Source organism: Eriocheir sinensis, chromosome 59, assembly GCF_024679095.1.
Source record: "Eriocheir sinensis breed Jianghai 21 chromosome 59, ASM2467909v1, whole genome shotgun sequence".
NCBI classification, from domain to species: domain Eukaryota; kingdom Metazoa; phylum Arthropoda; class Malacostraca; order Decapoda; family Varunidae; genus Eriocheir; species Eriocheir sinensis.
The window spans coordinates 6,796,378-6,819,984 of NC_066567.1; the positions used below are offsets into that span (position 1 = coordinate 6,796,378).

General features: G+C 47.4%; 1 protein-coding gene across 7 annotated transcripts in view; it reads right to left on the reverse strand.

The window, feature by feature from the left end:
• The window catches only part of LOC126985476 (hepatocyte nuclear factor 6-like), a 296,520-nt gene that overhangs the window by 49,805 nt on the left and 223,108 nt on the right, over window positions 1–23,607 (reverse strand). For 4 of the 7 annotated variants that reach the window (XM_050840429.1, XM_050840431.1, XM_050840430.1 and 1 more), the window contains one exon: window positions 7,157–7,541. The exons of the other annotated variants lie outside the window; for them this stretch is intronic. In XM_050840429.1, coding sequence (XP_050696386.1) covers window positions 7,157–7,541 — 385 coding nt within the window. The remainder of the gene's footprint in view (window positions 1–7,156; window positions 7,542–23,607) is intronic. 7 annotated transcript variants of the gene reach the window in all.

Here is a 23,607-nt window from a genome sequence, read left to right on the forward strand (position 1 = left end):
TCTCTCTCTCTCTCTCTCTCTCTCTCTCTCTCTCTCTCTCTCTCTCTCTCTCTCTCTCTCTCTCTCTCTCTCTCTCTCTCTCTCTCTCTCAGCATCAAGAGAGAAAGAAAACGAAGGAAAAGAGAGAAAGTGAGGGGAAAGAAAAGAGAAGAAGGAGAAATGAGAGAAAAAGAGAGGGAAAGTGAGAAGAGAGAGAGAGAAACACGAGAGCAGGAATATAATTATGAAGAAGTCTTTGGTTTGCGGCGGCCCGGTATTAGCATTATCGAGGAGCGCAGGTAATTCTATGCAAGACTCAGCCCTCATTATGCTCACGAAGCCACCTGATGCCTCACCTGTACCACCACCACCACCACCACCATTACCATCACCACCACCACCACCACCACCACCATTACCATCACCACCACCACCACCACCACTACCACCACTAAAGTCATAACCATTCTCTACCTTCTTTTACCTGTCTTTCTGTACCACCACCACCACCACCACCACTATCACAATCATTATAACTATCCCTCTCTCTATACATATATTTATTTAATCTAATTTACTGGTAACATCACTACTACTACTACTACTACTACTACTACTACTACTACTACTACTACTACTACTGTCGTCACCACTATAACAATCATCGTCACCACCATCACTAGTCTTCCTCCTATATCTTAATCTTCCTCCTCCTCCTCCTCCTTCTTCTCCTCTTCCTCTTCCTCCACCTCGCAAAATTTCTCTTAAGCCAAACCGCAAACTCGAGGAAGAGGAAAATAAAACCGCGGACCCCAAGGATTTTCCCGCGGCCAGGAGCGAGTCGCGGGTTTTCGGGGAGTCAAGAAAAACCGCGGCCTCGAATCTATATCAGCGAATGAACGTCAAGTGCAGGAATGAAGGATAAAGGAAATGAAGAAGATAAAAGAGGATAAAAAGGGATGATGATATTGTTTTGAAGTTAATTATTCTTTTACGTGCGTGTGTGTGTGTGTGCGTGTGTGTGTGTGTGCGTGTGTGTGTGTGTGTGTCCTGAGGGTGTAGAAAGAAGGAAGGGAGGAGGAGGGGGAGGAGGAGGAGGGGGAGGAGGAGGAAGAAGAGTGCCTAAGGGAGGAGGAGGAGGAGGAGGAGGAGGCGGAGGAGGAGGAGGAGCGGATACAAAGAATATGAATTAAATGATTGAAGAAATATTGAGAGAGAGAGAGAGAGAGAGAGAGAGAGAGCTATCAAAGGGAGATAAAAATATTAGCTTTATGGTTGTGACAGAAAGAAACGTTCACTTAAACCTGCACACACACACACACACACACACACACACACACACACACACACACACATAATCACACAAGACGCCATGTTTGAAGGAATGAGGAGGAGAAAAAGAAGTAAGGAAGAAGGACTGAGAATAAAGAGTAAGGGATGAAGAGGAATGAGAGGAAGGAAGAGGAATAGAAAGGAAGAAATAAAAGGAGGAAGAGAAGAAGAGGAAGAAAAGATGAGAGGAAGAGAGAGAGAAGAGAATGGAAAGGATTAAGAAAAAGAAAAGAAGAAAAAGAAGAAGGAAAAGAAAAAGAAAAAAGAAGAAAGAAAATGAGAAAAAGAAGAAAAGAAAAAGAAATAAGGAGAGGAAAATAGAAGAAAAATAGAAAAAATAAAAAAGTGAAAAAAAAATGAAGTGGAAGAAAAATAAAAGAAAAAAAAAAAGATATGAGAGAAAGAAAGAAGAAAAAGAAAGATAAAAGAAGACAAGAGAAGAGAAACAGAAGAAAATAAGGAAAGAGAATGAAGAAAGAATGGAGTAAAGATGGAATGAAGGAATGAAAGGAGGAAAAAACAAGAGAAACAGAGAAAACAACAGAGGTGGAATAAAGAAATAAAAAGCGAAAACAAAACAAAACAGGATAAATAAAAGGAGAAAAAACAACAAAAGAGAGTGAATGTGGAATGAGAGAGTTAAACAAGAAAAAAAATAAGAGTGGAATGAAGTGGAATGAAGACCTCTCTCTCTCTCTCTCTCTCTCTCTCTCTCTCTCTCTCTCTCTCTCTCTCTCTCTCTCTCTCTCTCTCTCTCTCTCTCTCTCTCTCTCTCTCTCTCTCTCTCTCTCTCTCTCTCTCTCTCTCTCTCTCTCTCTCTCTCTCTCTCTCTCTCTCTCCCAGCCTCCAGCGACCGCCATCTCCAGCCTGCCTTTTGAGCACTCCGGCCCCCGCGCTCCGTTTGAAGGCTTAAGGGGGGCGTCCCGCGGCCAGCATGGCGGTGACAGCGACCCATATTAATCTTATCCGACGAGTCTATGTACACCTAATACGCACACATACACTTACATAAACACACACATACACGGAATATCAAACTCTTACACACATACACAAACAGGATACCGAATACACGTACACAAACATATACAAAAAATAATTACACATATACATACACATACACTTACATACACAGATACGTACATAAATACATACACGTACACACATATATACACAGAGATACAGGTACACACACATCTACACACACACATGTACGGGTATAAAACGGGTATTTCGTATCTATCGTACATAAAAAAACACGGTATTTATAGTCATACATACATACATACATACATACATATATACATACATACATACATATATACATACATACATACACACAAGTACACAATGTCTGTTTTCTTATGTGTGAATACGTGCCTAATGAAAATCCCCAAACACACACACACACACACACACACACACACACACACACACACACACACACACACACACACACACACACACACACACACACACACACACACACACACACACACACACACACACACACACACATTCCACGCAGTTTTGTCGTGATCGTATTGCGTTTCGTATTGTTTAAAAATTTTGGCATGGCGCCGAAAATCAGGTTTAAACTACATTACGGGAATATTAAACGTGCGTGCGTGCGTGCGTGCGTGTCCGTGTGTGTGTTCGGGCGATACTCCAGAGAAACAACACACACACACACACACACACACACACACACACACACACACACACACACACACACACACACACACACACACACGACTGATATTCATGATGACACTCTGATGGCCACAACGATGTTATCTCTCTCTCTCTCTCTCTCTCTCTCTCTCTCTCTCTCTCTCTCTCTCTCTCTCTCTCTCTCTCTCTCTCTCTCTCTCTCTCTCTCTCTCTCTCTCTCATGACGTTACCTGATGTTCACCTGATAGCCATTGACAAGGCACCGGTCATTAGCGATATGCAGGTGTGTCTCTCTCTACCTGGGCCTGTCACTTTCGCCGATATAATTACCTGTGTGTGTGTGTGTGTGTGTGTGTGTGTGTGTGTGTGTGTGTGTGTGTGTGTGTGTGTGTGTGTGTGTGTGTGTGTTGATTTTATTTCGTTTAGTCTTTCTCTTTTCGTGTCAGTTATTCTCTCTCTCTCTCTCTCTCTCTCTCTCTCTCTCTCTCTCTCTCTCTCTCTCTCTCTCTCTCTCTCTCTCTCTCTCTCTCTCTCTCTCTCTCTCTCAACCGTATAGTGTAACGTTATTGGTTATCTCTGTCGATCACGTGGCCTGTCTCTCTCTCTCTCTCTCTCTCTCTCTCTCTCTCTCTCTCTCTCTCTCTCTCTCTCTCTCTCTCTCTCTCTCTCTCTCTCTCTCTCTAACATTCCTATCTCCCCTTTTATCAATACAGCATCAAAACCTTCTTTTCTCTCCCCCCTCCCCCCTTTTCCTCCCCTTCACCCCTTCACCCTTTCCTTCACCCCTTCACCTCTTCACCCCATTACCTCTTAGACCCGAAAGAGGTAAAAAAAAAAATGTATATGGGAAAGCGTTGGGCGGTTTTTGGGCGGGTTTGGGTCTGGATTGGGCGGGGCAAGGGGCTACGGCGGTGGGCGGGGCGAATTTGGGCGGGATTTGTGTCTGCTAGAGGAGGAGGAGGAGGAGAAGGAGGAGGAGGAAGAGTGGGTGGGCAGGTGAATGTAGGAGGAGGAGGAGGAGGAGGAGGAGGAGGAGGAGGAGGATAAAAAGAGGGCGGTGGGAGGTACGAGTTTCTGGTGGGTGGTGGAAGAGGAGGAGGAGGAGGAGGAGGAGGAGGAGGGAGGAGGAGGAGGGACTTTCCAATACCCAGACGCCGTTGGAGAGAGAGGCGGAGAGAGAGGAGAGAGGCGGAGAGAGAGAGAGAGAATCGACTGGAGGAGGGCGGGTCTACGTCGGCCTCTCTCTCTCTCTCTCTCTTTCTCTCTCTCACTCTCTCTCACTTCCCTCTCGCCTGCACGGGAGGGAGGGAGGCGCGCGGAGGCTGTGCAGGAGAGGGAGATAGATAGATAGATAGATAGAGAGAGAGAGAGAGAGAGAGATGCTGGTTTTGGTTCGGTTTGTTTTTTGGGTTAGGTTTGTTCTCTCTCTCTCTCTCTCTCTCTCTCTCTCTCTCTCTCTCTCTCTCTCTCTCTCTCTCTCTCTCTCTCTCTCTCTCTCTTCTTTTTTTGTGTATTTTTTCGGTTTTTATATTATTTTTCTTTCTCTGTCTGTTCTTCCGTCTGTCTGTGTTTTATTCTCTCTCTCTCTCTCTCTCTCTCTCTCTCTCTCTCTCTCTCTCTCTCTCTCTCTCTCTCTCTCTCTCTCTCTCTCTCTCTCTCTCTCTCTCTCTCTCTCTCTCTCTCTCTCTCACATACATACATACATAATACATAATACATAATAATACGTACACAAATGCACATGAGATGACAGACCCCACATCTACGTACACACATCTAAGTACACACACACGTACATAGACACACATGCTGAGACTAAGTACACATAGAACTACACGACCTACACGAGACCTTCCACGTACATGGCTAAACACACACACACACACACACACACACACACACACACACACACACACACACACACACACACACACACACGAATGCACACGTTTACATACAGGAACGATATAAAAAAAAGTAAAAAAAAAAAAAAAAAACAGATGGGAATGTTAGTATTGATGTTGCTCTCTCTCTCTCTCTCTCTCTCTCTCTCTCTCTCTCTCTCTCTCTCTCTCTCTCTCTCTCTCTCTCTCTCTCTCTCTCTCTCTCTCTCTCTCTCTCTCTAATCATAACGTAATTTCTTTTGATATTAATTTTTAGACACAAAATTTATGATCCGATTCGTTTTATAAAACAATATTGAAAAAAAAAAACACTAAAACATTCACGATAATGCAGGTGTGTGTGTGTGTGTGTGTGTGTGTGTGTGTGTGTGTGTGTGTGTGTGTGTGTGAATATCTACCTGAGTGGTTTTGTGTCTACTATGTCTCTCTCTCTCTCTCTCTCTCTCTCTCTCTCTCTCTCTCTCTCTCTCTCTCTCTCTCTCTCTCTCTCTCTCTCTCTCTCTCTCTCTCTCTCTCTCTCTCTCTCTCTCTCTCTCTCTCTCTCTCTCTCTCTCTCTCTCTCTATTGATTCACATGTTTCTTTCATTCGTTATTTTACTAAACCTCCCATTGATCTGTCATCTGGTAAAACTCTCTCTCTCTCTCTCTCTCTCTCTCTCTCTCTCTCTCTCTCTCTCTCTCGATCTCTCTCTCTAGCTCTCTCTCTCTCTCTCTCTCTCTCTCTCTCTCTCTCTCTCTCTCTCTCTCTCTCTCTCTCTCTCTCTCTCTCTCTCTCTCTCTCTCTCTCTCTCTCTCTCTCTCTCTCTCTCTCTCTCTCTCTCTCTCTCTCTCTCTCTCTCTCTCTCTCTCTCTCTCTCTCTCTCTCTCTCTCTCTCTCTCTCTCTCTCTCTCTCTCTCTCTCTCTCTCTCTCTCTCTCTCTCTCTCTAGTGAAGTCAATAAGGAAAGTGTTTGGGGAACAGAGTATAAGGTTGGTCGATGCCGAACGTGTGACGGGGAGAGAGGGGGGAGAGGGGGGGAGGGGGGAGGGGAGAGGGAGAGGAGAAGGGGAGGGGGAGGGGGGGAGAAGATGGGGGTGAAATGTCCTCTCCTCTGCCCCACCTCCTTCTCTCCCTCTTCTCTCTCTTCTAACATCCTACATACATCTCTCTGTCTCTCTCACTCATTCTCTCACTTTCACACATATTCTCTCTCTTTTTTTCCGTGTCTGTGTACGTGTGTTTGTTTGTTTATCAGCGTCCCTCCAAGCATCAATCTGTCGTTTATCACCATTCCTTTTCTCCCTTTAAAAAAAAAACCTCATAAACCCATTTCCTAAAACCAGCAAGATCGAGCCTCCCACGTTTCCCTCAATCACAGGTAAAGAAAAAAATACACTGTTCGAATTTACGCGAGTCTTCAATTTACGCGACAGGTGAACGTGGAGGGACACTGACCAATGGGTAACACAACAATAACACAAAGATAACACACAGGGGAGTAACACATAGGGGAGGTAACACTCAACACGGGGGGGAGATAAGAAGCGGATCTGTGCACATGTCCTCAGCTTGGGGAGCACATATGGGGCAGGGGAGCCAGGGAGGGAGAGCGCATAAAAGCAGGGGTCTTGGGGTCTTTAGCAGGGGAGCAGCCGGCTGGGGTGTGGGGAGAAAGCATGGGGAGGAGCCTGTCTTGTGGGGTGTAATCTTTCTATTTGGTGGTGTGGGTGATGTAGATGGTGTTGAATGTGGTGGTGTGTGTGGCAGGGGTGTGTGCAGGGTGGTAGGGAGTGGATTCGTGGATACGCATATGCCTTTCTCTACAGGGGAGGAGAACTAGGGGAAGGAGTCATGGAGGGAGGGAGGTAGGGACTGGGGTGAGTGGAGGGACTATCATTTTGCAGGGTTTCAGGGTCTGGCAGGGGAGGGATGGGGGGGCAACGTGTGACACAGGCAAGGGAGGGCACAAGGTCAGTTCTACGAGCAGGTCATACAGGGTCAGTGGCAGGGTACTAGCGGGGCACAATACAGGTACAGGTCTTGTCTACAGGGTCGGTGTCATGGGTGCCACGCCTAACATGGCACTGACTACCGTACGTGGCACTCAGGGTGACAACACACACACACATACAGACACACTACGAGGGTGGGGCGAGGGGGGCACTCAGGGTGACATGTAAGCGGCTAAGGGGGGGAGGTTGCTGTTGCTGTTGATGCTGTTGCTGCTGCTGCTCACTAGGGGGTGACACACAGTGGGTCTGTCTTATGAAAGGGGGCTTGGCACTCACTATCTATTGTAGGGCGAGAAGAGTGTAGAGGAGCTAGGCTGAGCAAAGTGGTGGGGCGGGGCCGAGCCAAGATAGCAGGCGCCATAAGTTTGAGTCTGAGGCGGGCCGTGAGCCAAGCCGTGAGCCTGCCCGGCGTGAATCTGAGCCTGAGCCTGGTACTGGGCGTGGGCGTGGGCGGGGTAGGTGGGCGGGTAGCTGGGGCGGGGCTGGGGGGGGCACGACCGAGGAGGGCCGGGGGGGAGTTTACTGCTGCTCAGGGAGGAAGGTGAGGAAGAAGAGGAGGCCGAGGAAGAATGAGAGGAGGAGGAAGAGGAAGAGGAGGAGGAGATGGTGGAAGAGGAGACTCGTTTGCCCGGCTCGGCTCGCGAGTTTCGGCTCTGGCAGTCTGCAAGGAGAATAAAAGCCACGGTTTATCCTCCGCCACAAAGGGGACCACGCGGCGCCAGCACCAACCGTCACAAGTAAAGCCTCGTGGTCAAGTTCAGTGTCCGGCCCGGGGCTGCCCAACACACTCCCTGGCATGACTGACACAAAGAAACACTCTGAGTGACACACTTCTGCAGGACACAAGTTTAGCTCACATAAATAATTCGTTCAAACATCAATTGCATGACAAAAAGCATGTTAATGGTATCTGCATCTAACAGCGTGACAAGCCTCAAACACAACTAACGAAGGCAGGCCAGGCCGCGGCGGGGCCCGCCGCCCCGCCCGGCACCCTCCCCGCCCCGCACGGTCTCCGGGCTGCGGGGCGAAGGGCGGCGCCGCCCGCGGGCCGCCGTAAGGGGCGGGGCGGGGCGGGGCGGGGCAGCGGCGGGGCCCCGGTGTGTGTGTACCATTTGTGGGAAATCAAACGAGCCACTTGCAGCCAAATCGGTACTGAGTCACGAAATCCGATACGTCGATACAGCGAAAAGGTTGGCCCAGCTTACAGGGCCGTGCGGGGCCGCCGCCGCCGCCGCCTCTCTCGCCAGAGTTTTTTGGGCCGCGGCGGCGCCCTGCCCCGGCCCGCCGCCCCAGTCAATGAGCCTTGCATGTGCACGCAGTGTTCCGGGCCGCGCCGCCATCGGCTTGGCATGAATCACGCCACTAATAATCAATCCGGTAAGAGACGTGTAATTTTTACATATAAGTGACGGCCTTCGTGATGGTGTTATTCCTGCTCCTTCAGCAGCGGCGCGGCGCGGCGCGGCCCACATCAATATGTCACCATCGATTCATGGCCGCGACACGAACGCGGCGAGGCTCCGCCGTCCCGCGGCCACAACCCAATTACACCGCGTGGCAATGCTCCGCTAACAAGCCATTGGCCCCAACACCCTCGCCCTCACCTCACACCCCAACACCCTCGCCCCTCCACCTGACCCTGGACGCTGCCCGGCCGCCACTCCGCGCCACACATCGCCGCCAATTACTTGCTCCACACCATCGGAAAAGTTTCACAGCCGCTCTCCAGTCCTCGAGTGTCTCCGCCGACTTACGCAGCTCCCTCGGCCTCTCCGCCGTCCTCGGCTTCCTGCTTCACGCCTCTCTTACTCCCGTCTTCCTCTATTTATCCCTCTTCTTCCCGTCATCTTCCTCCTCCGCCACCATCACCACCGTCCCTCTCCCTCACTCCTTCCTCCCCACACTCTCATTACTCCCTCCTTCCCTCGGCTCCCCTTCCGAGGCGTCACATCCCTCTCCGCCGACCCTCGCGTCCTAATCCTCGTTCCTCACGCCCTCACGCGCCTCGCCTCCTTCACATCCCTCACTTATAAGCAATTCCTGGATATCCTTGGAGTCCTACCACCTCCTTCCCTTCCTTCACCTCCATCTCCTTTACCTCCACTGCCTCCTTTGCTTCCTGGAATTCTCTCTCTCTCTCTCCTTCCCTATCTTCGTCGTATTTTTCTCATCTCCTTTTCTTTCCTTTCTTTCTCATTCCCTTCCTTCCTTTATATATTCCCATCTCCGTTTCCTCCATTTTCTCCTTCCCTTCCTTCACTTCTCCCTTCTTCCTTTACTTCACTTCTCTCTCATTCCTATTCTTCAATCCCTATACTTTCTCCCTCTTCTTCATTTTTTCTCTCCTATCCTTCTTTTCATTCTCTCTCTTCCTTTTCCTTCACTTCCCATATCTTCCCTTCCTTCCATCCTTCTCATCTCCTTCCCTTCCTTCATCTCCATCCTTTCTTTATCCTTCTAAGCATCCTATCTTATCCTATCCTATCTCTTCCCTTCTCCTTTTCCTTCATCTCCGTTCTCTCCCGTCATCTTAACAGCATCCGTCGTATCCTTCAGCCCTTCCCTGTATCCTAGGAGTCCTTTTAGCATGATTCCTTTAACGCTCATGTATCCTATGTATCCTTTAATCTCCAATACTCGTCCTCCCTCTCCTCTTTAATCTCCTCAGTATCCTGCGTTTCCTTCAATCTCAGTATCCTAGGTATCCTTCAACATCCTTCGCCGCTTTGTTTCGACCTCCTCCTTCTCCCTCCTGCATTCCCTCTCATGATTCCTATGTGATCTTGTGTCTCTATCGCATCCTTGACATCCTATAGTCTTCCCAGCATCCTTTGTATTCTTTGCCATCCTTCGCATCCTTCAGACACACCCAAATCCTTCACTGACGTTACTCATCCTATTACTTATCGGTTTATTTTCCTCTCTACGGCATCCTATAGCGATCTTACCATCCTACGCATCCTTGTATCCTTGTTTCCTTCGTTTTATCTCAATTCCCAGCATCCTTCGCATCCTATTTCACTTCCTTCATTCCTTCACTCTTTTTTATTGTTCATTTCATCTCCTGTATCCTTTCAAACATCCTACACTTCCTTATATCCTTGTTTCCTTTGTTTTATCTCAATTCCCAGCATCCTTCGCATCCTATTTCACTTCCTTCATTCCTTCACTCTTTTTTATTGTTCATTTCATCTCCTGTACCCTTTCAAACATCCTACACTTCCTTATATCCTTACAGTTTCTCTCATTATTTGCAGCATCCTTCATATTATCCGTCTTTCCTTATTCCTCATCATTTCTTATCCTTCTCTTTCTTATCCTTCGGCCTTCACAGCATCCTTCTTCAACCATTTATCTTGTCTCGTCTCCTGTTCTCAGCATCTTCACTTCCATTCTTCCCTTCCTTCTTTCTCCTTCTTCCTTTATTTTTTGAGCTTCATTCCCTTCATTTATATAATTTCGTTTGCTTTCTTTCATCTCCTCAACCCTTCCCAGCATCCCTTTCAATCCTTTCTTTCTCTTCATCTCCCAAGGTATTCTCAGCATCCTTAAAATCCTTCACCATTCACTATTTCCTTCGTTTTCTTCCCTTTCCTTTACCTCCTACACCCTTCCCTGCATCCTACCAATCCTGCTCTTCCTTAAATCCTAACCCTTTCTACCATTCATCTTCAGCATCTTTCATCTCCTTTATTATTCACCATTTCTACCTTTCTATACATTTCTTTCATCTCCTGCACCTTTCACTTCCTTCCTATCGTCTTTCTTCATCTCCTCCACCTTTCCCAGCATCCTTCACTTCCCTTCCATCGAGTTTCTTCATCTCCCACACTCTTCCCAGCATCCTTCATCTTTTACCATATTCACAGCATCAGTTAAATCCTTTCCAGTGAGTTCCTTCATCTCCTACACCCTTCCCAGCATCCTTCGCATCTCCTCCACCCTTTAGAGTATCCTTCCTTTCCTTCTATCAAGTTCTTTCCTCTCCTACATCCTTCATTCCTATCATTTCATCTTCAGTATCCTTCATCTCCATCATTCAACATATCCTTTCTATCATATTCTTTCATCTTCTTCACTCTTCCCAGCATCCTTCGCATCTTCTACATATTCCCAGCATCCTTCATCTCCTGCATCCTTCCCAGCATCCTTCGCCCCTCATAATCCTTACCTTTACTATCATTTTATCTTCAGCATCCTTATCGTGTTCCTTCATCTCCTGCACTCTTCCCAGCATCCTACTCATCCTTCACTTCTATTAACTCATCTTCAGCATCCTTAACCGTCTTTATCCCACGTTTCTATCCTTCCCGACGAGTTCCTTCATCTCCTGCACTCTTCCCAGCATCCTACTCATTCTTTTCAGCATCCTTCATCTCCCTTACGATTCCATTTTTGTCAATTTCTCCATTTCCTTAATTTTTTTTCCATCCTTCTCAGCCTCCTTCGTCCCCTCCTGCAGGTCCCCGCGATGGCTGCCGGCGAAGAGTGGCCAAGACGTTCACTTCAAAGCCTCACAAAATGGTCGGGTGGCGTGGCTCCAGTCTCTTGCTGCCCGGCCTCACCTCACGCCGGGTATTGAACAGTCATTTTCCTCCCACCCACCCACCCACTCCTCCTCCTCCTCCTCCTCCTCCTCCTCCTGCGTCCTCGGGTACCTCCGCTCACAAGATGGCGGCGGCGGCGTCCTCAAGTTCGGGGTGTTTTAAGATGGTGGTGGTGGGGGGGTGGGGGGGAGGTGGTGATGCATGATTCAGGATAAAAAATGATGTTCCAGTCTTTCTGATTCATGGTTTTGCTCCGTTTCTTATTCTCTCTCTCTCTCTCTCTCTCTCTCTCTCTCTCTCTCTCTCTCTCTCTCTCTCTCTCTCTCTCTCTCTCTCTCTCTCTCTCTCTCTCTCTCTCTCTCTCTCTCTCTCTCTCTCTCTCTCTCTCTCTCTCTCTCTCTCTCTCTCTCTCTTGCCTGTCTTTCCGGCTCTGGCATCTCTTCCTCCTCCTCCTCCTCCTCCTCTTTCTTCCCCTCCCCTTCTGCCTCACCGTCTTCCCCAACTCCTCCTCCTCCTCCTCCTCCTCCTCCTCCTCCTCCTCAGGTATCCAAGAAGAGATCGCCATCGACCAACCTGCCCCCCCTTCGCCCCCCTCCCCCCTTCTCCCCCCTTTTTTTCCCTTGAAGTGATCTCTACAGCTGGTCTCTTTCCCTTCCTCCCCTTCTTCCCCACGCACCACCTGGGGATTGGGGATGACCTAAAGCTGGTCTCTGTACCCCCCCTGGCCCCCTCTTCCCCCTACTCCCCCTGTCGTGTCTCTCAGAATCATACTTATTTTCTCTCTCTCTCTCTCTCTCTCTCTCTCTCTCTCTCTCTCTCTCTCTCTCTCTCTCTCTCTCTCTCTCTCTCTCTCTCTCTCTCTCTCTCTCTCTCTCTCTCTCTCTCTCTCTCTCTCTCTCTCTCTCTCTTTTTCATCTCTTTATCTCATCTCCATCCTCTTCCTCTCTTCCCCTTTATTCCTGTTTCTCTTTCTCATTCCCCTCATCTGTCTCTCTTTGTCTTTCTCTCCCTCTTTTATCTCCTTTCTATTCACCATTCATCATTTCTTCCTTCATTTCACGTTCCATTTTTCCTTCATCCTTCTTTTCCTTTCTCTCCGTCTCTAGTCTCCCTTCTCTCTCTATTCATCATTCATCCTTTCCTCCTTCCATTCATGTTCTATTTTTTCTTTCCTTTCTTTTCCTTTCCTTCCTTCCTTCCTTCCTTCCTTGCATCCTTCCACTTATATCTCTTTCATTCCAACCTTCCTTCCTCCTCCTCCTCCTTTTTCTTCCTTCCCTCCTCCACTTTTTCCCCTCCTATGCTTGAAGTAAAAGAAGGAAGAGGCGAAGGAAGAGGAGGAGGAAGAGGAGGCCCTAACCACCACCAACTGAAGGAAGGAAGAGAAGGAGGAGGAGGAGGAAGAGGAGGAGGAGGAGGAAGAAGAGGAGACAGTGGAAGGTAGACACCACCACCACCACCACCACCACTATTGAAGAAACAAGAGGAGGAGAAAGAGGAAAGAGAGCAGTGAAGGATGATTCTTACCCCAACCACCACCAATGAGGAAAGAGGAAGAGGAGGAGAAAGAGGAACAGAAGGCAGAAAAAAGAAGAGGAGAAAGAGGAAAAGGAAGAGAAAGAGGAGAAAGAAGAGAAAGAGGAGGAGAAGAAGAGAAAGAGGAAGAGAAAGAAGAGAAAGAGGAGGAGAAAGAAGGCAGTGAAGGCAGTTTCTTTTACCTCCCATCCCCCACCACCACCACCACCACCTCCCCGCCGCCGCCGCCGCCGCCGTGGAGAGCAGAGCGCATCATCCAATACTTCGATCTCGCGGCGCGGTGTTGTCTTCGTCCACTTGTTGACACTTAAGCAAAACTCGGAGGGGCGGCTGCACGGGTTCTCTTAATCCTCGGCGAGATTTATGTAGCCGCCGAAGGGGCCTCCAGGGGCGCCGCTCCCCTCCTGACGGCCCTTGGAAATAACCACATTAATAATAATTCGTAAATACTGACCCACCCGCCGCCAGACCCTTCCAGACCCTTTCAGACGCGTTCCATACCTATTCAAGACCCTTTCAGACCGTTCCAGGCGAGTCCAGACAAATCGAGACATGTCCAGGCCAATTCAAGCATATTCAGACATGCTCAGACTTGTTCAGACATGTTCAAACCCACCCAGACCATTCCAGACCCTTTCAGACCGTTCCAGAGAAGTCCAGGCAAGTTGAGACATGTTCAGACCAATCCAAACTTATTCAGACATGCTCAGACCTGTCCAGACATGTTTAAAACCCACCCAGACCATTCCAGACCCTTTCAGACCGTTCCAGATAAATCCAAACAAGTCGAGACATGTTCAGACTCGTTCAAACCAATTCAGACCGTTCCAGATTCGTTCAGACATGTTCAGACCTATTAAGATTTGTTCAGACCGGGCCAGACTAGTCCCGGATCCGCCTGAGACCTGAGCCCATCGCGTGTGTGTTTTTATGGCGGAGTGGTGAGGAAATATCGTCCATGCAAAGAGGATGTCAGTTCGAGCCCCGGGGAGTCTGTCTTTCTTTTTTCCTTTATTTATCTATTCCTCTCTTGTTTCCTTCGCTTCCTTTCTTCGTTATTTTGCTTTCCTCTTTTCCCTTCTTTCAGGTTGTTTCCTTTCTCTCTCTCTCTCTCTCTCTCTCTCTCTCTCTCTCTCTCTCTCTCTCTCTCTCTCTCTCTCTCTCTCTCTCTCTCTCTCTCTCTCTCTCTCTCTCTCTCTCTCTCTCTCTCTCTCTCTCTCTCTCATTCATACGCTTTCTCTCTTTGTTTCTTCATCTCTTCCTTTCCCTTATCTTTTCCTTCCTTTCTTCCCTCTTTCACACTTTTCCTCCTTTCCTTTTTTTTTCTTAACTTTTCCTTTCAGACTCCAATAACCGGTTCCTTCCTTTCTCTCTTCTTTCCTCTCTTAGTTCCTTCTTTCCTTATATTCCTTCCTTTGTTCCCTTTCCTCTCCTTCTCTTCCTTACTTCTTCAATTCATGTTTTTTCTTTCTTTCCGTCCTCTTTCTGTCATTCTCCTTCTCCCTCCCTCCCTCCCTTCCTTCCTAACTTCCTCCTCCCTTTTCTTCCTTCCTTCCTTCCCTTCTCATCCTTCAATTCTGGTTCTATTTTCCTCACATCCTTTTCCTTCCTGTCTTCCTTTCTTTCTTGCATCCTCCCTCTTTTATCTCTCTCATTCCTACCTTCCTTCCTCCTCCTCTCCCTCCCCTCCTCTCCTCCCCCTCCCCCCCTTCCCTGGAGCTCTTCATGGGTAATATTTCAGCCCTTCGTGATGGGCGGGGAGGCTCGTTAATAATCCCATCAAATAGTCTTACACTCGTGACGGGGCTGACCAAAAGGGACTGACCTGACCTGACCTGAGCTGACCTAAGACTTAACCTAACCTTCCTGACCTGGCTCGACGTGACTTGATCTGGCTTATGACCTGAGATGACCTGAGGATGTTTAGATAGCGGAGCGTGGTCTATAGGGCGAAGTTTTAAAGAAAATGTCTGTCTGTTTTGAGGTTTTGAGGTTTTCTGTTTTTTTTCTTTTTCTGTTGGTTTTTCTGTTGTGGCTTTAAGTTGTTTTCTTTTGCTGGTAACACTTGTCGGTTCTAGTCACCTGGTTCTTACGTACTGTTGGTCTCTGTTGGTGTCTGTTGGTGTCTGTTGGTGTCTGTTGCCTTTCTGACCGTTATCTTGGTTGTCCGATTCCTGTTGGTTCTCCTGTTGTCATTTTTGCTGGTTTCTAGATCATCTCTGTTGGTTTTCTGTTGATTTTACTGCTCCTACGTTGGTTTCTGTTGGCTCCTGTTGGTTCGCTATCGGTTTTCTGTTTCCCTGTTAATTTTCCTGTTAGTTCTGTTTCTCTCTCTCTGTTGGTAGCTGTTGACTCTTCTCCGTTCTCTTCGTTCTCCTGTTGTTCTGCCGTTTACTCCTCATTGGTTTTCCTGTCTGTTCTCTGTTATACTTCTCTCCTGTTTCCTCTGTTCTCCTGTTGTTCTGCCGCTTACTCCTCATTGGTTTTCCTGTCTGTTCTCTGTTATACTTCTCTCCTGTTTCCTCTGTTCGTTCTCCTGTTGTTCTACCCTTTACTCTTCATTGGGTTTTCCTGTCTGTTCTCTGTCGAATTTCTCTCCTGTTTCCTCTGTTCTCCTGTTGTTCTGCCGCTTACTCCTCATTGGTTTTCCTGTTTGTTCTCTGTTATACTTCTCTCTTGTTTCTCCTGTTCGTTCTCCTGTTGGTTTTGCCGTTTATTCTCTCCTTTCTCTGTTGGTTCTGTTCCCCCTTCGCCGTCTCCCTAATGGAACCGTCGTCTCCGTCATAACAGGCGCCCACCTCTTTCTCTGATCCACCTGTTATTCTGTTAGCGCCGGGTCTCTCTCTCTCTCTCTCTCTCTCTCTCTCTCTCTCTCTCTCTCTCTCTCTCTCTCTCTCTCTCTCTCTCTCTCTCTCTCTCTCTCTCTCTCTCTCTCTCTCTCTCTCTCTCTCTCTCTCTCTCTCTCTCTCTCTCTCTCTCTCTCTCTCTCTCTCTCTCATTCCTCCATCATCATTATTTCTCTCTGTCTCCTTCCTTTCCTTTCCCACCATTTTCTCTCCTTTCCTCCTTCTTCCATTCTTCCTTTCTTCTTTCTTTCGTCCTCTTCCTCTTCCTCTTCCTCTACTCTTCTCCACTTTCCTCTTCTCTTATTCATCTTTCTCTCTCCTTACTTCTCATTTAATAATAATAATAATAATAATAATAATAGTAATAACCATTGACACACACAAACAATGAACTGTGTGTGTGTGTGTGTGTGTGTGTGTGTGTGTGTGTGTGTGTGTGTTTGTCATCAAGTGCAAATGTGAACCATAATTTAGTTTTGTCACATAGGTCTAAGGAGGGAGAGAAGGCCTATCACCCCCAACTCTCTCTCTCTCTCTCTCTCTCTCTCTCTCTCTCTCTCTCTCTCTCTCTCTCTCTCTGCTATGCCTCTATGCCATTTTCTCCCCTTCTCTTCTTCCTCCTCCTCCTCCTCCTCCTCCTCCTCCTCCTCCTCCTCCCGTGCCCCCCGCTGCTACAAATCCCACTCTCTCTATTTTCCCTTCAAAATCTTCCCGTTATTTATGTCCTCTCCGCCACAGCTCCAATTTCTTGCCGGAAAATCAGGTGGTAGAGAAGTCCCGCTGTGGTGGTGGTGGTGGCGGTGGTGGTGGTGGTGGTGGTGGAGGGGGGGAGGGGTGTCTATGTGGGTGTGTTTCTGTGTTCGTTTCTGTCTGTGGTTTGTTGTTTTCTCTTTTTTTTTCTCTCCTTTCTCTTTTTTTATTTATTTATTTTTTATTTTCTTCTTTTCCTTTTCTTGTCTTCTTTGTTTCTTCGTTTTTTTTGTCTTTTCTGCTTCCTGTTTCTGTTTTGTCTCCTTTTTGCTTCTCTTTTTTTCTTTATTTTTTTTGTTTTCCTTTTCTTCGTTTTTATTCCTCCTTTTCCTTTTCTTGTCTTCTTTTTTTCTTCGTTTTTTTTTGTCTTTTCTGCTTCTTTAACGTACATTTGGGGAGGCGGTGGCTGAGTCGTCAAAGTAACGGCCTCGTGTTCAGGAGGACGCGAGTTCAATCCCCGCAGTACCCAGCTAGGATTTTTCAGCCGCCGCCGAGTGGCAAACTTAAACCATGTGCTGTCCAGAAGACCACCTATCCTTGGACTCTCTCTAGATTCTAGGATCAAGCTGGCTCTGGGAGTGGCAGTATGAGAATGGCAAAGATACGCACACTAAACACTCGCCTGCGCCACGGGCAGGGCCGACCATCAGGGACCGGAAAAAGCCCACCGGAAGAAGCCTACCGGCGCAATAGGCTGCAATGTAAAAAAAAAAAAAAAAAAAAAAAAATATTTCCTTTCAATTTTTTTCCTTTTCTTCTCCTCCTCCTCCTCGTCCTTCTTCTTCTATTTCTTCTTCTTCTCCTCCTCCTCCTTCTCCTTCTCCTTCTTCTTCTTTATCTTCATCTTCCTTCATATCATAGTTTTCTGAATTTTCTTGTTCTTGTTTTTTTCCTCCTCCTCCTTCTCCTTCTTTTTCTTCTTCTACCGTTCCTTCTTCTTCTTCTTCTTCTTCTTCTTCTTCTTCTTCTTGTACCGTTCCTTCTTCTTCTTCTTCTTCTTCTTCTTGTACCGTTCCTTCTTCTTCTTCTTCTTCTTCTTCTTCTTCTTCTTCTTCTTCTTGTACCGTTCCTTCTTCTTCTTCTTCTTCTTGTACCGTTCCTTCTTCTTCTTCTTCCTCCTCTTCTTCCTCTTCTTCCCTCACATCATCATTTCATTACCTGATCCCACGGCCACCTTTTGTGTACCTTCCGACACCTGCCGTTCCTCCTCCTCCTCCTCCTCCTCCTCCTCCTCCTCCTCCTCCTCCTCCTGCTTGGGCAATATGGCGGTTTCTTGTCTACATGCTGGTCTTAATAAAACTTCAAGTGCATGCCGAGTTTCTCTTCTTCCTTGCCAGCAGCGGGTCGTGGGGGGCTGGTGGGGGGCTAGTGGGGGTCTGCTGGGGGGCTGGGGGGCTGGTGGGGGCGTGTTTGTTCCTCGGTGGGTAGCATTGATCTTCAATAGCGTGTCGCCGCAACCAGTTTTCTCCCGCTCCTGGCGCGCGATGCTCCGGCCAGCCCCGCCTCAGACCCTGCCAGACCATTCCCGAGGCCTCCCCAAGACCCCTCGAGACCATATAAGACCCCCAGGTGCTTCTACATACCCCTAAGAGACCCTATACTGTCCCCAAATGCTTCTAGCCCATTCAATATCTTCAGACCCTGCCAGACCATTCCCGAGGCCTCCCCAAGACCCCTCGAGACCATATAAGACCCCCAGGTGCTTCTACATACCCCTAAGAGACCCTATACTGTCCCCAAATGCTTCTGGCCCATTCAATATCTTCAGACCCTGCCAGACCATTCCTGAGGCCTCTCTTAGACCCCCTGAGACCATATAAGACCCTATACTGTTTTCAGGTGCTCCCAGGCCATTCTCGAGACGTTCCCAGGGCCCTACAATATCTTCAGACCCTCCAGACCATTCCCAAGACCTCCCGAAGACCTACCAGCCACATTTAAGGATCATAAGTGCTTCTACATACCCTTAAAAGACCCTTCTAGACCACTCCTGACATCTCCTCAAGACTCTATAATGTCCCCAGTCCATTCTAGACCATTCCTGAGATCTCCCCTAACCCTGTAATGTCCTCAGATGCTCCCAGACCCGCCTAATAGAACCTGAAAGACCCTGAAACGTCCAAATATGCTCCGAAGACAGTCTTTTGCCAACACTTCCAGCCCTGAGACATTCCCAAGACCCCCAAGACCGTATAAGACCCCCAAAGTGCTTCTAAACGTACCTAGTAGACCCTGAGACCCCAAAATGGTTCTAGATTGACTCCAAGTCTTCTCCCTACACTTCAAACTCTACCTTGGAAGTTCTTAGACTAGTCCTAAGATCTCCAAAGACCTCCAGGTGGTTCTAGACGCCCTTGAAAGACCTCGTAAGACTCAGAGACCCCAAATAGCCCTCAGATGCATTCAGTCTTTTCCTAGGACTTTCAGCCCCGCCTTACCATCTAGACCAGCCCTAAGACTTTCCGAGACCATATAAAACCTCGAAATGCTTCTACACTCCCTTGAAAGACCCCGAAAAATCCCTTAGATCTCAAAATGCCGTCAAATGCCTTCAGTCTTTTCCCACTTCAAGTCTCAAGACCTTCCGGCGCCTACCAAGACCATATGCGCCCCCGAAGTACTCTCAGACCCCCTTAAAGAACCTGCAAGACCCTGAGACCCTAAAATGCCTCTGTATGGGTTAAGGGTCTGTTCCTAACCTTTCCCAGCACCCCGGACAGTCTTGAATCTACCAATCCTTCGTTCTGCTCCTCCTCCTTTTCTTCCCCTTCTTCTTTTTTTCTTCTTTTTCTTTTGACAGTCTTGAATCTACCCCTCCTTCTTCGTTCTGCTCCTCATCCTTTTCTTCTCCTTCTTCTTCTTTTCTTTCTTCTTCTTCTTCTTCTTCTTTCTTCTTCTTCTTCTTCTTCTTCTTCTTCTTCTTCATCTTCTTGTCTCGTTCTTGGGCCAAAAATATACAGTATCACATTCTTTACCTTCTTGTTCATCTTCTTACTTCAATCTTCTCTTACCAATTCTCCTTTACTCCATTTTTTCAACTATTCTTCTCCCTCTCCTTCCTCTCCTCCTCCTACTACTAAGGCTCCTCCGTGGTGAAGTGGTTAATACGCCTACCTAAGAGTCCGAAGGCGAGGGTTCGATCCCGGCCCAGACTCTCCGCGCGCACCCAAACCAGCTGTTCATCCTCCCGTTAAAGCAGGTCGATGAATGCTTACCTGGGAACACCTGGGGAGGCATACCGTGGTAACCAGGATGTCACACTGGTCGGAGTTCTTGCCCCGATAGATTCAAAGGCCAAGGAGACGGGGATGAACACTGGAGCCACGCGTATCTGTAGCTTATGATCTTAACTATATTTTTGCTTACTAATAATATGCATTTTCTGTTTTTCTTTCTTTCTCTTTTCTACTTATTTTTTTCTTTTTTTTTCTATATTAATTTTCATCTACCCCTTTTTCTTTCTCTTTTCTACTTATTTTTCTTTCTTTTCCTTTTTCTTTTTTCTATATTCATCTTCTTCTATCCCTCTTTTCTTTCTCTTTTCTTATTTTTTATTTTTTTTCTATTGGTTTATCTTAATCTCAAACTTTTTCCTCCTTCATCCTTTTTTCTCATTTCCTGTTTCCTTTCCTTCTCTTCCTCCTCCCCTTCTTCCTTCCCTTCCTTCATTCTCTCCCTCCCTTCTTCCTTCATTTTTCCTATATTCCTCCATTGCCTGCATTTTTTTCCTCTCTCATTTTATCTTATCCTATCCATCATTCTTTTTCTCATCCCCTTCTTCCTCTTCTTCTTCCTCCTCCTCCTTCTTCTCTTCTTCTAGCACTGCGACACGATTTCCTTTTCTCTTCCTCTTTTTCGCTTCTCTTGTTATCCCCTTCTTCTTCCTCCTCTTCTTTCCCCATTTCTCCTCCTCCTCTTCTTCCTCTTCTTCTTGCACTCCTTCGCCTCTGCCTCTTCAATTCTTCTGGGTTCCTGTTCTTCTTGTTATGTGCTTCTTCTTCTTCTTCCTCCAGCACTCCTCCTCCTCCTCTTCTTCCTCTTCCTCCAGCACTCCTCCTCCTCCTCCTTTTTTTCCTCTTCCTCCAGCACTCCTCCTCCTCCTCCTCTTCTTCCTCTTCCTCCAGCACTCCTCCTCCTCCTCCTCCTCCTCTTCTTCTTCCTCTTCCTCCAGCACTCCGTCACCTTCTCCTCCTCTTCCTCTTCCTCCAGCACTCAAACTTTTCCTTTTCTCTTCTTTTTCTTCTTCCACCACTCCTCCTCCTCCTTCTCTTCTTCCTCCTATTCCAGCACTCCTCCTCTTCCTCCAGCCCTACTCCTTCGCCTCCTCCTCCTCCTCCTCTTCTTCCTCTTCCTCCAGCACTCCTCCGTCGCCTCTTCTTTTCTCTCCATCGGCGGGGACAAACAGATGAGGGTGTCAGGTCGCCGTGAGTCTCCGCGAATACATTACCGGACATGACAAACAACGCGGCGCCGCTGACAAACCCGCTAAATGTATCAACGTGACACCTCGGGAACGGCCGCGACCCCTCACTTCACTTCACCTCACTTCGGGAACGGCCGGCGACTCTTCACTTCACTTCACTTCACCTTACTTCGGGAACGGCCACGACCACCTCTCTTTGCGAACGGCTGTCGACCCCTCCCTTCACTCACTTCACTTCATCTCTCTTCGGGAACGGCCGGCGACCCTTCACTTCACTTCACTTCACCTTACTTCGGGAACGGCCACGACCCCTCATTTCACCTCTCTTTGCGAACGGCTGCTGACCTCTCCCCTCACTTACTTCACTTCACCTCAGGAACGGCCGGCGACCCTTCACTTCACTTCACTTTACCTTACTTCGGGAACGGCAGGCGACCTTTCACTTCACTTCACTTTACCTTACTTCGGGAACGGCCGGCGATCCTTCACTTCACTTCACCTCAGGAATGGCCGGCGACCCCTCCCTTCACTTCACCTCTCTTTGGGAACGTCCGCGACCCCCCCCTTCACCTCTCTTTGGGACCGGCTACTGACCCCTCCCTTCACTCCCTTCACCTCAGGAACGGCCCGCGACCCCTCCCTTCACTTCACTTCACTTCACCTATCTTTGGGAACGGCTGCCGACCCCTCTCGCACCTCACCTCACTTCAGTCACTCTACTTACTTTAGCCCGTTTCGTTTCTCTTCATTTCACTTCATTTCTTTTTTTTTTTCACTTCGTCTCGCTGAGTTTCATCTTGTTTCGCCTCTCGCTTCATCTCGGTTCATCTCGTTTCACTCCCTCCTGTTTCACCCCTCACTTCTCTCACTTCGTTTCACTTCATCTCGTTTCGTTTCACTTCTCCCTCACTTCATTTTGTTTCACCTCATGTTGTTTCACTTCCTCGCCCCGTTTCACTTAGTCTAGTCGCGTTTCACCCCATACTCACTTCACTTCACTGCACTCATTCACTTCGTTTCACTTCATCTTCTCTCTCTCTCTCTCTCTCTCTCTCTCTCTCTCTCTCTCTCTCTCTCTCTCTCTCTCTCTCTCTCTCTCTCTCTCTCTCATTTGTTATTTTCGTTTCCCTTTTCTCTTTTTTTTTTACTTTTCTTCCTTCGCCTCTTGATTCTTTTCCTTTTTTTATTTTTTTTCTTGTATTTGATTTTTTGTTTCCTCTTCTTTTTTCCTCTTCCCTTCTTCTCCTTCTTCCTCTTGTTTGGTTTACTTGTCTCTTTTTTTTCCCGTTATTCTCCTTCCTTTCTTTCCTTTCCTCTTTTTTTATTTCTGCTTCTTCCTGTTCTTCTATTTCCTTTTATTCCTCGTCTTCGTTATTTCTTCTTCTTCTTCTTCTTCTTCTTCTTCTTCTTCTTCTTCTTCTTCTTCCACCACCACCACCTACTATTCCTTCTCTTCCTTCCTTTCCTTCCCGTCCTCTCCTTCCTCCTTCCTACCTCTTCTTCCTCTTCCTCTTCCTCCTTAAAGGTCTCAGGTAAGGGAGGGAAGGAGGGGAGGGAGGGAGGGAGGGAGTTAATTTCTTTTTTTTTCCCTCCACGTAATTGTTGCTTATTTGTGGCTCGTTATTTTTTTCTTCTTTTTTCTTCCTTTCCTTTTTTTCTGTCTTTTTTTTATTGGTGAAGTTTTGGTCATTATTTTCCTATTATTATTTTTTTTGTAGACCTATGTTGGATGCCTCTATTTATTTTACCTTCATTTTCTTTAATTAATATACAGGTGTGAGGTAGATATACGTACACACACACACACACACACACACACACACACACACACACACACACACACACACACACACACACGGTAAATGAAAGCATACCCAGATGACACACTGACAGACAGACATAAGAAAAAGAAAAAAAAGACAGTCAGTTGTTCCGCTTAAAAAAAACAACAAGAAAAAAACACGATCGGAAACTCTTCATTATCAAAAAAACAGATTTTCTTTTTTTTTAACCTTTTTTTTTTTTGCGTTCGTCCGTCCGCTTATGTGTGTTTGTGTGTGTGTGTGTGTGTGTGTGTGTGTGTGTGTGTGTGTAAGAGAGAGAGAGAGATAATGCCCTTTCCCTTCTTCCCTTCAGTAACCCCTTCTTTCCCTTCTCTTCCCCTTTTTTCCCTTCTCTTCCCCTTCTTCCCTTCAATTCCTCCCCTTCTCTTCCCTCTTCCTCCTTCCTACTCGACCTACTTAACATCTTCCCCTTTATCAACTTCTTCTCTTCCTCCAAACATCTTTTTTTTATCTTATCTCCCCCTCTTTATTCTTCCCATCCCCTTTTCGTCCCATCTTCCAGAAAATGGTGATGGGAAAACTTAGAGTCGTGATGGGGAAAAATGAGGGGAAAATGAGGGGAAAAGTAAGAGGATGAACTGATGGGAAAGAGAATGGGGAGACTGATGGGAAATGGAGTGGGGAAATGATGGGAAAATGAGGGGAAAAGTAAGAGGAAAAACTGATGGGAAAGAGAATGGGGAAACTGATGGGAAATGGAGCGGGGAAATGATGGGAAACTGATGGGAAGGGAAAGTGAGAGGGACGTGTGAGAGGGGAAACTGAGTGGAGGAAACTG